At 21.5% G+C, this 16,671-nt stretch overlaps 4 protein-coding genes across 4 annotated transcripts; all 4 read right to left on the minus strand.

The window, feature by feature from the left end:
* Positions 1–649: 649 nt before the first annotated feature.
* On the minus strand, positions 650–1,853 carry PBANKA_1400100 (BIR protein; the record flags this gene model as incomplete). Its single annotated transcript, XM_034567315.1, has 3 exons — positions 650–736; positions 825–1,700; positions 1,839–1,853. 3 exons carry the CDS (start codon positions 1,851–1,853, stop codon positions 650–652), a joined length of 978 nt encoding a protein of 325 aa, XP_034423824.1.
* Positions 1,854–6,466: 4,613 nt separating this feature from the next.
* Positions 6,467–8,545, minus strand: PBANKA_1400200 (BIR protein; the record flags this gene model as incomplete). Its single annotated transcript, XM_034567316.1, has 3 exons — positions 6,467–6,574; positions 6,684–8,387; positions 8,528–8,545. The coding sequence occupies 3 exons, from the start codon at positions 8,543–8,545 to the stop codon at positions 6,467–6,469; spliced, it is 1,830 nt and encodes a 609-aa protein (XP_034423825.1).
* Positions 8,546–11,121: 2,576 nt separating this feature from the next.
* On the minus strand, positions 11,122–12,230 carry PBANKA_1400300 (BIR protein; the record flags this gene model as incomplete). The annotated part of the gene is made up of 3 exons (XM_034567317.1): positions 11,122–11,208; positions 11,298–12,107; positions 12,216–12,230. 3 exons carry the CDS (start codon positions 12,228–12,230, stop codon positions 11,122–11,124), a joined length of 912 nt encoding a protein of 303 aa, XP_034423826.1.
* A 3,056-nt stretch (positions 12,231–15,286) lies between these two features.
* Positions 15,287–16,240, minus strand: PBANKA_1400400 (fam-b protein; the record flags this gene model as incomplete). Its single annotated transcript, XM_034567318.1, has 2 exons — positions 15,287–15,994; positions 16,172–16,240. The coding sequence occupies 2 exons, from the start codon at positions 16,238–16,240 to the stop codon at positions 15,287–15,289; spliced, it is 777 nt and encodes a 258-aa protein (XP_034423827.1).
* Between the last annotated feature and the right edge of the window lie 431 nt (positions 16,241–16,671).

Consider the following 16,671-nt stretch of genomic DNA (forward strand, 5'->3'; position numbering starts at 1 on the left):
AGATAACGTTGTATTGTCGATTCTCGGTTGATATTTTATGAATCTATATTTTATGAATATCTATTATTACAGTTCAGTTGGACAGCATGATTTAAATTAAAATCAATATGGTACAAATAATAGGTTTTACTAAATAAAATATTTCACCAAATAAAGAAATGTATTGTATATTATGATGTGGATAATTCAATATAACTCTGGGTTATCAAGACTTATACAATAGGCAGTTATGATATAGCATAATATGAATTCATATATAATCAATATCTATATTAATATATGCAATACAGATATTTTATTTTAATCGTATTAAATCGGCATGAACACTCAACTATATATATTATACTTTATGGGTAATATGGTATTGGTCCCTTTCATATTAGATTATTTCCATTTAGTTGCATATTTTGAATTTTGGCCTTCATCTTGTGATTAAACATACGTAAATTGTACACGTATTTAATCAGTGTTCAAATTATAAAAAAATAAATGCAATATAATACTTAATCCTAACCGAATATGGATTCTACAACATAAAAACTATATAAAAAATATGACCCCAAATTACTTATTTCTAAATAGACAGTTTCTTAAAATATATAAATCATTATTACTATTCCTGAAATAATCATTCTCTCTGAATCATATATTAATGATTCATTCCCTTCTTTATATTTTTTATTTTTTCTCTTAAATATTGTTTTTGAGCTCGTTTCCGAAATCCAAATAACGAATACTAATATAAACGTTAAGAAGCGTATGATATTTTTGTTAATGTTTGCATATATATAATGAAAATAATTTTTCAATTCCTTATTATTTACCTTGTAAGAAATTCCTAAAAAAAATGCTATTGCACCAAATATCAATAAAACTAGTAATAATTTGTTTGTTATCGAAGAATTTGATGATGTAACTTCAGAACCATGTGTAGAAAGCTGTTCAGGAATTTGTTCAGAACCTTGTGTAGAAAGCTGCTCAGAAATTTGGTCAGAATTTTGTGCAGAAGTTTTTATTTCTATCGTTTCAAGGGGTGGATAATTTTTACAATTACCACCTTTACTATTACAATAATTTTTAAAATTATTATATTCATTTGATAAAGTCGACAATAGTTGTTTATAGGAACTATTACTAGTAATAACAGAATTTTTACTCATTTCTTTATATTTATTAACAAATTTATTAGCATTTTCCGAACAAATTGAGCAATGTAATGTCTTTTCATCAAAATTAGTATACATTTCACATAATAATTTAAATGGAGCATAAAATTTAGATATATATTTAATATCCACTTTCGTCAAATCATGTTTTTTATCTATAAGATCCTTATAACTACTATACTCCGTAACATCTGTTATAGAATTTGTATACTTTTCATTACTATTTATATATGTTTTATTAAAATATTCTAGATTCGTCGTCGATCCTGATTGTTCCTTTAGGCTCAACATATAACTTAACCATATCATAATGTATTCAACAATATCGATGTTATTATGATACTTAAACGAAGAAGAATCCTTAAAAAATGCATCAAACAAAAATAAACATCCAGCATTAATTTTTTCGAGGTTACTACTACATTGATTACTAGTACAATACTTTTTGAAATTTTCATCATCATTATTAAATGTATACTCTCCATTAACCAATTGATCGGGAAACCAGTTCCTTACAAGAAGAAACCTTCTACACTAAAAAAAACATTTAAAAACAATTATTATAAATGTGCATTATTGAAAATTTTATTAACATAAAGTTTAATGATATTTATATATAATACAATATCAAAAAATGTGAAGGAAATTATTATTATTAAAAAATGCATATACCACATAGTCATTCATTGTAATGGAATTTTGTTTTTGATTTTTAAATTGAGCAAAATCATTCTGTTTTATATACACTGCCCCAGATATGAAGCAAATAATTTAGCCCTATGTATAGTAATTGTCTGTAATTAAATATATATGTTTTTCAATAATTAAATTAATATAGAATAATAAAATAATATTATTACTAAAGAAACGTTATATTCTTTTTTATGATAATTAGTTAAATTACCTTAAATAGAGGGTTGTTTAATAAAATTTTGATCAAATATAGATTTGATGCATTTTATACAAAAAAGACTATTATTAATAAAACATCGTATAACTTTATTATAAAAATGGATATACTTTTATAATGAATTTAAAGTATGTTTGAACATAAAAAACCTATACCATCTCCTTTTTAGTAAAAAATTTTCTAAAACATAAATACTGTATATATCTAAAAAATAAAAAGTTCCATTATTGCTAGAATCCTTAAAAGTATATAAATAATAGCTTTTTTTAATATATTAAATTTTTATATACTTATTTCTTATAATATATAATATAATCTAAAATTATAACATTTACAAAATAAGCTGCATTGTTACCTTTTTTAATTGCATGTACATAATTTTAATATTGTTTTTATTTAATATATATCCATTTCAATTATATTTAACATTTTCAATAACATTATTTTTATTCATACGTACTTCAATTTAAAAATATACCTTATTGGATGATTTTATAATATATTTTGCACATCTTTCCCACGGTTTAAACCGTCAATTAGCACTGGAACCGCATTTATTATGCCATTTATAAGCTTAAATAAGTCTTTGAATGTATATTTTTTTAAAAATAATACTTAGTAAATATTAAATATATAACACATAAATAAGTATTGATGCAAAATTTAAAGTATAATAGAAAACTGTGTATTAGGTTGGTATATTGCACTTTGAGAGGAGAGATAAGGGAAGTATGTTTTTTAAGACAAGGATATAGCCATATAATATTTACTTATTTTACATAGTTTAATTATATTTTATATTTTCTACCATTAAAACTTTCAATTAATGTATACATTAAAAATAACTTATAATTATTACTTTTCTAAATATATAGTTTGCTTTTAAATTTTAATAAATAATATTGTACTACATATTTTATAATAATTAATTCAGATTCATAATGAAAAACTGTATTATTAAGTAAACTATAAAATTATTAATATTATTTTGATTGGTAATGTTAGTTTTAATATGATCACATTAAAGGTATAATTAGTTAAAGGCTATAATATTTCATTTGATTTTTTGTGCATACAATTTTAATCTTATCATACCTTTAATAATATATATAATTAATATATATCAACATATTTGAATCAAATGAATTTAATGATTTTTTCACATTTAATACGTTTATATATTTTTATTACTATTATGATGCTGCTGGTATATCACTATATACTACAATGAGATAATTAATTCACTCAAGAGAAGTACTTAATCCAATTAGTATTTTTCCTTATTTCATTGTTTTAAAATATAACATTTTAGAACATTTATATTGTCTCGTAAAAACATTATATTTAAAAAATATATTTATAAGTTTGTGTATATATAATAATCTAATATAAATATTATTAGTTCAAAGAAAATTAATTATGGTTGGTCTTCTCATAAAATTAATATTTAATTATATGAAGGTTTCATAATATAGCAATATTTCAATATTAATTATTGGTATTTTACTAGATCATATATATAGTCATATAATAATGATGCATTATATCTATCATATTATTTATAATTGTTAGAACAAACTATATCATTCAATTTTATTAATATACTTATACTTTAACTATTTTAAAATATAATTTATTTATACCTCAAAGCTATCAAATTTATAAATTAATAGTTATTAATCTATTATTATACCTTATGGTAAATAAATCATGGCACATAAATCAACTTTTATTAGTACTAATTAATTATAATATAAATGTAAAATACAAAAAGATAATAATAACTACAATTAAAACTTAAAAAAATGTTAGATGCATAAAATACCTTTTATAGATAACGTTGTATTGTCGATTCACGGTTGATATTTTATGAATCTATATTTTATGAATATCTATTATTACAGTTCAGTTGGATAACACGATTTAAATCAAAATAAATATGATATATATTATAAATTTTACTAAATAAAATTTTCATCAAATAAAGAAACATATTATGATATCCATAATTCAATATAGCCCTGGGTTATCAAGGCTTATATAATAGGAATTATGACATAGCACAATATGAATTAATATATACAATATAGACATTTATTTTAATCATATTAAATCGGCATGAACACTCAACTATATATATTATAACTTATAAAATATGTTATGTAACCCCTTTCATATTAATAACAATGCCCCTTTTTTGGTTGCATATTTGGACTTTTGAACTTCATCTCAATATTAAGCATACGTGTATAGTATATATATATTTAATTAGTGCTCAAATTATAAATAATTAAATACAATATAACATTTAACCCTAACCCACAACATAAAAACTATATAAAAATTATGCAAAAATTACTTCCCAATAGACAGTTTCTTAAAATATATCAACCATTATTACTATTCTTGAAATGGTCACTCTTTTCGAATCATATATTAATGATTCATTCTCTTCTTTATATTTTTTATTTTTTCTCTTAAATATCGTCTTTGAAGTCGTTTATCAAATTCAAATAATGTATGGTTTCCATAGATAGATATGTAATCACTTTATTTATAATAATGAACGAAATATATCTGACTTATTATTTAAAATTTATATACTCTTTTAAATTCAGACTCATAAACCTGCAGCATTAAATCGGGACCATGAACATTTTTTAATTACCAAAAACACTAAATATTCCTATCTTAATATTATTTATTGCATTTTATTTTTTATCTTATTGTTATAATAAACTCTATAATTACATTAATTCGCTTGATATATTTATTATATATTTTTTCCTATTATTAATATTATTATATTATACTTTTTTTACTTATGCGAACATGAATTAACAAAATCATTATATTTTGTCGCCTTTTTATTGGGCATAAATGTATTAACCCCAGGGTTTAATAATTACGTTGAAGCCAACCCGGAAATTATAAACAGAATAAAAAAAATGCTAATAATTCGTTTATTAGAAAAGTTCAAAATAACAAAGCTGCAGTTATATCTACTTTATTTGCAACATTAGCATTTGGTACTACGTTTGGTGTAATCCATTATCAAAAGAATGGAATTACTAAAAAAACATTATCGGACAGTGAAACAAAACCCTAATACAATATCATATAATAAAAATACATCAACAATAAAAAGTGATACAAAACCATCACCATATAATTATACCACAGCAGAGTATCCATCAATATTCCACTGTAGTTACTGATTCATATTATCTATTTTTATGATAAATTATGAGAATAAACCACAAATTCAAGTATATCACACACTCTGTAAAAATTAATTGATATAATTAATATAATTAAACAAATTTAAATAATTCGAGACATTTAAATATCTTTATGTTATAAATATCCCTTTTTTGTAACATTTTATTTTAATTTGTGTATCCCATATATATATGTAATCATATATTGGATTTATTAAAATATGTCTATTTAATATTTCAATTCAAAAATTAGATATATCCACATGCTTCCTTTAGAATGATTTAATTCCGACACACCATTGAAGCAACTTTTTTTTTCCGATATTTCTCCATTTGTTACCATAAAAAACATATTGCCCATATAATACATATATATCCTTTATAGTAAAAATTAATCGTGATTTATTCTTTATTTCCAATAGTATCACGACTTATTGTTTATTGTAAATAGTATCATGACATATATTTTTATTTGGAAGTGATATTTGATCTTAATACAATTTATAGTAATGAAATTAATGAAGTGATCAGAGTGATTCAATACAAATGTTATGGTATACGTAATAATTTTTTATATTGTTATTTAAAGCATATTGCCAATGTATTTTATGCACATATATATGAACATTATAATAAATTAACTAAAACGCTATTTGCTTTAAAAAACAATTTCATATCTATTCATAGAAAAAATCAAATATAACATAAATATAAATAATATAAGATAACAGTTTATTTATTTTCCTACCATTGTAACAGCACGTTGGGAAATTATACTATTAAATAGGACATAAATGTAGAATAAAAATAGACAGTTTCATTAAATAAAAATATTCATAAAATGAACATATTATGATATATATAATTCAATATAACCCAAACTATAAACCGTAAACCTTCTTCGTCTAGATATTTGGAATTTTGGAATATGACATGTATATTTTTTTATTTTTTATAATGTATTACTATATACATTTAAATTATTTTTTCTATTATAATCACATTTAGTAAACTTTTATAGATAAATAAATATTATCAAATTATAAAAAATTAAATAAAAATGTAACTCAGGACCCTGCCATATAATCTTCCTCTATATGTTTCTATATACTTAATAATACCATTTTCTTATTAACTCAATTTATAATTATTCCATTGATTATTTTCGATTAATGTATTTGCAACTTCCTTTCAGTATCATTTTCATTACACAATTTTTTAATCTTTTTCATATTTTTTTTTTTCTTCAACTTTTTTCTCCACCCAAATGAGGAATACTAACATAAAAATAGTAAAAATATATAGTTATTTGTTTTTTATGCATACAAAAAATATGTAGTAATACATATTTTTTAATTTTCTATTTAATAATTTTCTTTCTATTACCTTATACATAACTGCTAAAATAACAAGTGTTGCAATAACTATAACTGAATATACAACTAATTTGTATTCTTTAAATAAATTTCCTGGAAATCCTATTTCAGATATGCCTTTTTGTACATCGGCTTTAATGGTTCTTGCTCCAATTTCTAGACGAGGCATTATATTGATAGAATCGTCTGATGATTGAAATTGTTCCTCAGAGGAAATATCTGAAATTTGTTCTTGTTCACTATTTGGTGATCCAAGTTTTTGTGTAAAAAATGACTCTTGTAAATGATCATTTCCTTGATCACCTAACATTTGTGTTTGCGTATCTTGTGCTTTTTTTTTTTCGGCATCTGATGTTCCGCTATCTGGTAAAGGAGGAGCATATTCTAATCCATCCTCTTTAATTGGTGGGTTATCCTCTAATGTTTCAGTTTGGTGTCTTTCATTTGCTTGCAATCCTTCTTTAATGTATTCCATTATATCAAAATTTTTATAATAATCTGCATAAGTACTATAAGCATCATTTAAAATAGGCAATACATTATCGTATAATTTTTTTCGAATATCATCAAGTGAATTAGTAACAGATTCTCTGTATTCTTCAATATAGATTTTAATTAAATTCCCATATTCTTTTAAAGTTGACAAATCAAAAACATCGTGAATATCTTTTAGGTTTTGGTATATATCTATTTTACCTTGATTAGTTTCTGACTCGTTGCTTGGATTTGTTTGATCACTTGGAGCTTTTTGAGTACCTGTATGCTTACTGCCAAGATTTAAGGATTGGGAATCACCTTTTAATGAAGGTTCATCATGTTTTGGCAATTGAATGTTTTGCTTCTGTTGAGATTTAACCTCCAAATCTTTTAAATTATCACCTGTATTTTTAGGGGTACTATTTTGACTACTTTTATCCCCCCCTTGATTTTTACTATTTTGTGTGGTTGTATCTTTTACTGCTTTATCTTGAACACTTTTGGCATTATCTTTATTTTTTGGTATACGCTCTGGACCGTTGGAATCAAATGTTTTAAAATGTTTCGTAGAATGTGAATCTTTTTCATTTATTGGCGTAAGTTCTAGAAGACGACTTTTTATATTATATCTTTTATCAGTATTATTCTCAATAGCAGAAGTTCGAAAGTCGTCATATATTTTTTTTAATTTTTCCAACAGAGATAGATATAAATCACGTCCAGAAAAAGACTTGTATAGGTTTCTATATTGATTAAGACAATTTACAGAATGCTGACGAAGGTCCAAAGGTTTTTCTTTATTTTTTTTATAATATGCAATTGTATTACATATATAATTAAGTAACGTATACAATTCACACATATACCTAAGATTAACATCTTTCAAATCCCTTTGATTATATAAAAGATTCCAATGTTTAAAATTACCCATATTGTTCTTTAAATATTCGTCATAAGCCGAACTTAAAGTCATTTTATTAGCTTTGATATTGTCTTTGTCTTTGACTATCTTAAATAACTTATTAGCTAACCACATCATAAAATGTTCAGAATACTTCTTTTCATTAGTGTAAAGCTTCATAAATAAACCCTCACTCAAAGCACCAATACCTTCATCCCTACTTAAGCATGCTCTTTTATTGTGGCAATATCGTTTGTATGATGAAGATCCGTTAATTTTATTCAATATGACATATTTACCATTAAAAAATTTATCAGCTTCAAGAAATAACTCGCACTGAGAAAAAGTTTATATAAATTAATAAAAATATGTATTAATACAAAATTTATTGAATAAAATTTAATGTAATTTATAGGCAAATCAAACAAAATAAAATAAAGGATAGCCATGTTTTATTATAAAATAAAATTATTTACCATTCCTTTCTCGTCCATTGTAATATAATTTTGTTCTTAATATATAGATTGATATCATATTGTTTTTATATAAAATATATATACTGTAAATGAGCCTCCTATATCACATTTATCGTATTAAACCCATTGAAAAATTTAATAATAATTTAAAATTAATATGGAATAATAATACAATAATATTAATAAAGAAATATTATATTTACTGTTATTGACATTTCCTAAATTGCCTTAAATTGTGGTTGGTTTAATAAATATTTAATCACATGTATATATAATGCAATTTATGCATAAAGTCAATATTACTAATAGTATCCTACATAATTAATTTTATTATAAAATATTAAGGAATTTTATAATGAATTTAAAAAATATATACTTAAACATATGTTTTAATATAGAGCATAAACAACCTAAAACTTAAATAATCCATAAATCAAAAAATTAAGAAAGTTATTATAATCCTTAAAAATATATAAATAGTCATTTTTTTAAATATATTAAATTTTTATACACTTGCTTCTAATATATATACCAATGTTTTATTAAAATCATAGCATTTTCAAATTAAGTTGCATGCTCCATTATATATCCAAATTATATAATTTTAATATTGTTTTTATTTAATATAGATAAATTCATAATTTATTTTAATAAGTCCGATAACCTTATTTTTATTCCTACATATTTCAATTTAAAAGTATTCTTTATTGGGTAATTTTATAATATATTTCGCACATCTTCCCCTCGGTTTAAAAAGGAAATTAACGCTGAACCCGTATTTATTAAGCTATTTATAACTTTAAATAAGCCTTTAAATATAATTTTTTTTTTAAATAATACTTAGTAAATATTAAATATATAATACATAAATAAGTATTGATGCAAATTTTAAAGTATAATAAAAAACTATACGTAATTAGGTTGTTCATTGCACTTTGAGAGGAGAGAGATAAGGGAAGTATTATTTTTTAAGACAAAGCTGTAGCCATATAATATTTACTTATTCTACATATTTTAATTATGTTTTATATTTTCTACCATTAAAACTTTCAATTAATGTATACATTAAAAATGCCTTAGAATTATTACTTTTCTAAATATATAGTTTGCTTTTATATTTTATAATAAACTATATTTAGTTCTATGATGGAAAACTATAGAATTATTAATATTATTTTGTTTGGTAGCGTTAATTCTAATATTGTCGAATTAAAGCTTACTTAAATAAGTGTTATAATATTTCACTTGATTTTTTGTGCATATAATTTTAATCTTATTACAAGTTTAATAATATATATAATGAATTTATATCAACGTATTTGAATCAAATGAATTTAATGATTTGTTCGTATTTAATACTTTATCTATTGTTATTACTATTATGATTTTGCTAATATATCACTGTATAGTGCAACGGAATAATTAATTCGATTCATATTAATATTTTGAATCAAAGTATAATATTTCCGTGTTACATTGTTTAAAGTATACCATTTTAGAATATATATACTATCTCGTAAAACGATATATTTATAATACATATTTATGAATTCATATATGATAACCTAATAAAAATATTGTTAGTTTAAATTAAATTAATTATTATTTGCCTTTTCGATAATATTTAATTATATGAAGTTTCCACAATAAAACAATATTACAATATTAGTTATTATTAAAACATTTTACTAGTTTATATGTATAGATATATAATAATAACTCTAGTCATATTTATCATATTATTTATAATTATTAGAACCAAATATGATATGAAATTTTATTAATATACTTGTATTTTATTTTTTAAATATTTTAAAATATAATTTATTTATGCTTCAAAATAAAAAATTAATAATGATTAATCTATTATTAAGCCTTATGATAAATAAATTATGGTGCATAAATAAACTTTTATTAGTACTAATTAATTATAATATAAATGTAAAACAAAAAGATAATAATAACTACAATTAAAACTTCAAAAAATGTTAGAAGCATAACAACCTTTTATAGATAATGTTGTATTGTCGAATCTCGATCGATTATCTATGGATCTATATTATTACAGTTCAGTTGAATAACACGATTTAAATCAAAATAAATATGATATAAATCATATGTTTTATTAAATAAAATTTTCATCAAATAAAGAAACATATTATGATATCCATAATTCAATATAACTATGGGTTGTCAAGGCTTATATAATAGTCAATATCTATATTAATATATGCAACATGAACATTTTTTTTAATCATATTAAATCTATATTAACACGCAATTGTATATATTATAACTTATGAAAAAATTTTATACAACCCCTTTTACATTAATGTTTATATCCACTTTTGGGTTGCATATTTGGTATTTTGAACTACTTCTCGAAATTAAACACACGACTATAGTGCATATATTAAATTAGTGTTCAAATTATAAAAAATTAAAGACATAATACTTAATCCTAACCGAATATGGGCTCCACAACATAAAAACTATATAAAAATTATACAAAAATTATTTCTAAATAGACAGTTTCTTAAATATATAAATCATCATTACTATTCCTGAAATAGTCACTCTCTTTGAATCATATATTAATAATTCATTTTCTTCTTTATATTTTTTAACGTTCCTCTTAAATGTTGTTTTTGAACTCGTTTCCGAAATCCAAATAACGAATACTAATATAAAATGTTAAGAAACGTATGATTTTTTTGTTAACATTTCTATATATATAATGAAAATTATTTTTAAATTCCTTATTATTTACCTTATAAGAAATTCCTAAAAAAAATGCTATTGCACCAAATATCGATAAAACTGTAAATAATTTGTTTCCTATCGACGAACTTGATGTAATTTCAGAAATTAGTTCAGAACTTTGTCCATAATTACCTCCAGAACTTTGTACATGATGTTTTTGTTCTATTGTTAGAATGGATGGAAAATATGTATGATCATTTTTTAAATTATTATAACCAGTTAATAAAACAGACAATATTTTAGTATGTGGGATACCATTATTATATCTATTGTTTAGCTCTGTATATTTCTCAACAAAACTAGTAGCATTATTTAACAGTATGTCGCCTGTTTGATTCCTTGCAACTTTATCATGCATACTACATAATAGTTTAAATGCATCATAAAATTTAGACAGATCTTCAATATTAATATTCAAAAAATCACTTTTTGTATTTAATTCTTCATTAAGTTTTGTAAATTTACTGGAATCACTTATAAATTTTTCATATTTATCATTATTTATTATATTTTTATTATAAAAATCGTTTATTGTGGTGGAATCGTGCCCTGTGATTTGACTTAATTTGTAACTAAACCATGAAATCATATATAGAAAAAATGGATTAGTATTATTTTCATTATAACTTCTATTTTGGGATATAGAATAATATTTTCCAAGTAACCATAAAAATCCAACCGTAATTTTTTCGAGATCAGTATTGCAGTTTTTATTAGGGCAGTAATTTTGGAAATCACTAATATTTTTAAGTTCACATTTTTCGGTTCCGCCTAATTTAGCGGGTAAATGCATCCTCAAAACATCAAAGTTTTGACACTAAGAAACCATTTAGAAAAAAATGATAAAAATATGTATTAAGAAAATGATATTAAAATAAAAATTAATGAAGATTATAGAAAATATAACATAAAAAAATGTACATACTAGAGCATCATCCATTATGATGAATATAATTTATAGTTTCTAGGATAAGGGGATATCATGTTATATATATACTAAAATAGGTAATACAATTATTTAACCCTATATACAGCAAATTTCTGTAAATAAAATTATTTTTATTATTCTTAATATAAATTTAAAGATAATATGGAACAATATATACTTTAATGGTAGTTAGATAAATTATCATATTTTGAGGGTTTGTTTAAACATTTATTATCATATGTATATATAATACAATTTTGCATAAATTTTTATCCATAATAACACTCATATGACCATTATTATAAAAATTAATATACTTTTATAATGAATTTAAAATATATCTTATACATATGCTTTAATATAGAACATAAACAATGTCCTGAAACTTAAATAATGTATAAATCTAAAAAATAAAAAATCCTATTATTACTATAATCCTTAAAAGTATATAAATAGTAATTTTTTTAAATATATTAAATATGTATATACTTGTTTCTTATAATATATAATATAGTTTTTTCTAAAATTAAAACATTTACAAAATAAGTTGCATTGCTCCCTTTTTTAATTGCATATCATAATTTTAACATTATTTTTATTTAATATGAATAAATTCATAGTCCATTTTAATAAATAAATAACTTTATATTTATTCATATATACTTCAATTTAAAAATATACACTATTGGGTGATTTTATAATATATTTTGCACATATTTCCCACGGTTTAAAACGGCAATTAGCACTAAAACCGTATTTATTATGTTATTTATAAGCATAAATATGTCTTTAAATGCATATTTTTTTTAAAATAATACTTAGTATATATTAAATATATAACACATAAATAATTATTGATGCAAATTTTAAAGTATAATAGAAAACTATGTGTATTAGATTGGTATATTGCACATTGAGAGGAGAGATAAGGGAAGTATGTTTTTTAAGACAAGGATATAGCCATATAAGATTTACTTATTCTAAATAGTTTAATTATGTTTTATGTTTTCTACCATTAAAGCTTTCAATTCATGCATACATTAAAAATGCCTTAGAATTATTTTCTAAATATATAGATTGCTTTTATATTTTATAATAAACTATATTTAGTTCTATGATGGAAAACTATAGAATTATTAATATTATTTTGCTTGGCAGTGTTAATTATAATATTATCGCATTAAAGCTTACTTAAATAAGTATTATAATATTTCATTTGATCTTTTATACATACAATTTTAATATTATTATAAGTTTAATAATATATATAATTAATATATATATCAACGTATTCGAATCAAATGAATTTAATGATTTGTTCGTATTTAATACGTTTATCTATTGCTATTACTACTATTATTAGTGTTACTACTATATCACTGTACATTACAACGGAATAATTAATGCGCTTAATAAAAATACTTTAAACCAATGTATAATATTCCCTCGTTTCATAGTTTTTAAATTAAGTATTTTAGAATATATATTATTTAGCAATAACAATATATTTGTGATTTTATATATATATATAATAACCTAATAAAAATATTATTCTAATTAAATTAATTATTACATACCTTTTCTGTATACTTTGAATTAATATATAATTTACATGTTTCCCAAATTTAACATATTTCAGTTTTAATCATTGATACAATATTATATATATTAGAACAATAACGCTATTCAATCTACCATATTATTTATAATTATCAGAGCAAATTATAATATTAAATTTTATTATATACTTATATTTTATTTTTTAATTATTTTAAAACATAATTTATTTATACCTCAAAACTATCAAATTTAAAAATAAATAGTGATTAATCTATTATTATACCTTTATGATAAATAAATTAAAGCGTATAAAGCAACTTCTGTTAATACTAATTAATTTTAATACAAATGTAAAGGAAATACAAAAAGATAATAATAACTAAAATTAAAACTTAAAAAAATATCGTATATATAGTGCGATTTTCATTTTATTATTAAAAATGCTAGACACATAAAACATCTTTTATAGATATCGTTGTGTTGTAGAACCTCGATTGATGTTTTATGAATCTATATTTTATGACTACCTATTATATATTGGTAATATGTTTAATTAACAATAAAAATATAATCAATAACCTGAAGATATACTATAATATAGACAATTGTTCCAAATGAATCATCTTATAATTAATACCCAACCTCATATGTAATATTATTATACTGTTTGATTATCAAAATACGATTTAAATTAAAGTATTTGTAACACAATTTATAAACTTTACTAAATATAATGCTCATCAAATAAAGAAATATATTGTGTTATGCACAATTTAATATACCCCCCTGATTAGCAAGTTTTATATAATAGGCAATTATGATATAGATAATATGAATTCATATATAGTCAATATCTATATTAATATATGCAATATAGACATTTTATTTTAATCATATTAAATCTATATTAACACGCAATTGTATATATTATAACTTATGGAAAAATAATATGTGCCCCTTTCATATTAATGGAAGACCCCCTTTTTGGTTGCATATTTAGACCTCAGCTCGAAATTAAGCATACAGAGATGGTACATATATTTAATCAACATTTATAGATAAATAAATATGATCAAATTATAAACAAATTAATACAATATAACCCTAACCCAAAGTATCGATTCCATAGAACAAAACTATAACTCACAGTACAAAACCCTGACCTAATATACAACTATAAACATGAACCTTCCCCCTCAGCATAGCTTATAAGCTTATTAATAAGTGTGTTTAAATTAGTACATTCAAATTTCATTAATACATAATATATGTGCATGTAAATAAGGACAAATGAGTTTTTGACAAACACTAAGGAAAGACAAATTAATTACATAACGTGATTATATATTAAATTAAAAAATATATAATAATAAAACAAACAATTAAATCAAATTTCATTATCTTATAAAATGTAAAAAATGTAACTTTTATGTCATAAACTATTAAATATATTATTTTTAATCATTTAAGCAAGTATAATAAAACACAATAATAAAGAGTGGCTATATTTATATTTTTCGTAATTTTAATTTATGTTTCATGGATCTCCACAATTTCCTAAATATTAAAAACCCAACCGGTGCAAGTAGTAATAGTATGTTCATTGTTCCTGATGCTATTGCCACCGCCAAAATTGTAGCAGACAACATCATCAACTTTTGTAATTTTCCTTTATCTTTTATAATATTTTTATTAATCAGGAATTTCATATAATTTTTACTTGATTTAATTTTATAATATTTATCTTTAAATTTATTATTTACAGTCCTCAATTGTTTTTCAAAACTTTTCGATTTTTTAAAACCTTCACGTTCTGATACAGAACTATTTTCATCTTTTTTTATTATTTTTTTATCATGCATCGGCTGTATTTCTAATTCACCATTCATTTTATTATCAATCGCTTTTTTTACTTCTTCTATTTCTGCTCGAAGTTCATTGATTAACTTTTTAGCTTCCTTATCTACAATATTTAAATCGGGTAATGTATTATTTTCTTTATGCTTCTTTATATGTGAATCTATAATATTTCGATTATATGTTATTTCTTCGAAATCACTGTTGTATTCATTAAATTGATCTACAAGACTCAAAGCTGATTCATAAAAGCCATTTAAACCAATTTGGTTCTCTGCTTCTTCTAATATCCTATTATTTCTAAAATTTATTACATTCCTTTCAAGGTACACCCTTCTATCGTTTACAAAGTATAGTTCCTGAAAAGAAATGAAATATTTATTAAAATATATATAACTAGTTTTAACTGTTGGTTTAACTTAACACACGTGTTTTACCAATACATGAGATAATAATATAAGGTTAATGTAAAGCGATAGATACAAAAACTATAATGAAATATTATTAATAATAAAAGAAAATAAAGTGTAACTTACATTTTTGGCATATTCAAAAGAACAAATAATAATTGAAAAAAGAACATATTTTAAAATACGGACTTTCATTTTTAACTTTATTCATAAATAAATGAAATAATAAATTTAGTTTGAAATAATGATGATAAATTGATATTTATTCCAAAAATAATAATATTTATTAGTTTTTTGTTCTAAAATTTATGAATAAATTAATATATTAAAAAAAAATGATATTTATTTCATTTATTAACTTTTTGCAATTTCTATAGAATTAATTAATGTAATGTTGTAATAAATTTCGTTATATTCATTAAAATTATTTATGGATATAAATACTATATTTGTTTCAAATAAATATTAATTTTTCTCTAAAAATACACCATTTTTAATATTTTAATTATAAAAAAAATATATATGTATATAATAATTTCCACTAAAATATATTTTTGGAAAATTTGTTACGCAAATAGGCTTTTAATATAATTTATAATACATTGATATATTTAATGGCACCGTTC

This window comes from Plasmodium berghei (assembly GCF_900002375.2).
Source record: "Plasmodium berghei ANKA genome assembly, chromosome: 14".
Taxonomy (NCBI): Eukaryota; Apicomplexa; class Aconoidasida; order Haemosporida; family Plasmodiidae; genus Plasmodium; species Plasmodium berghei.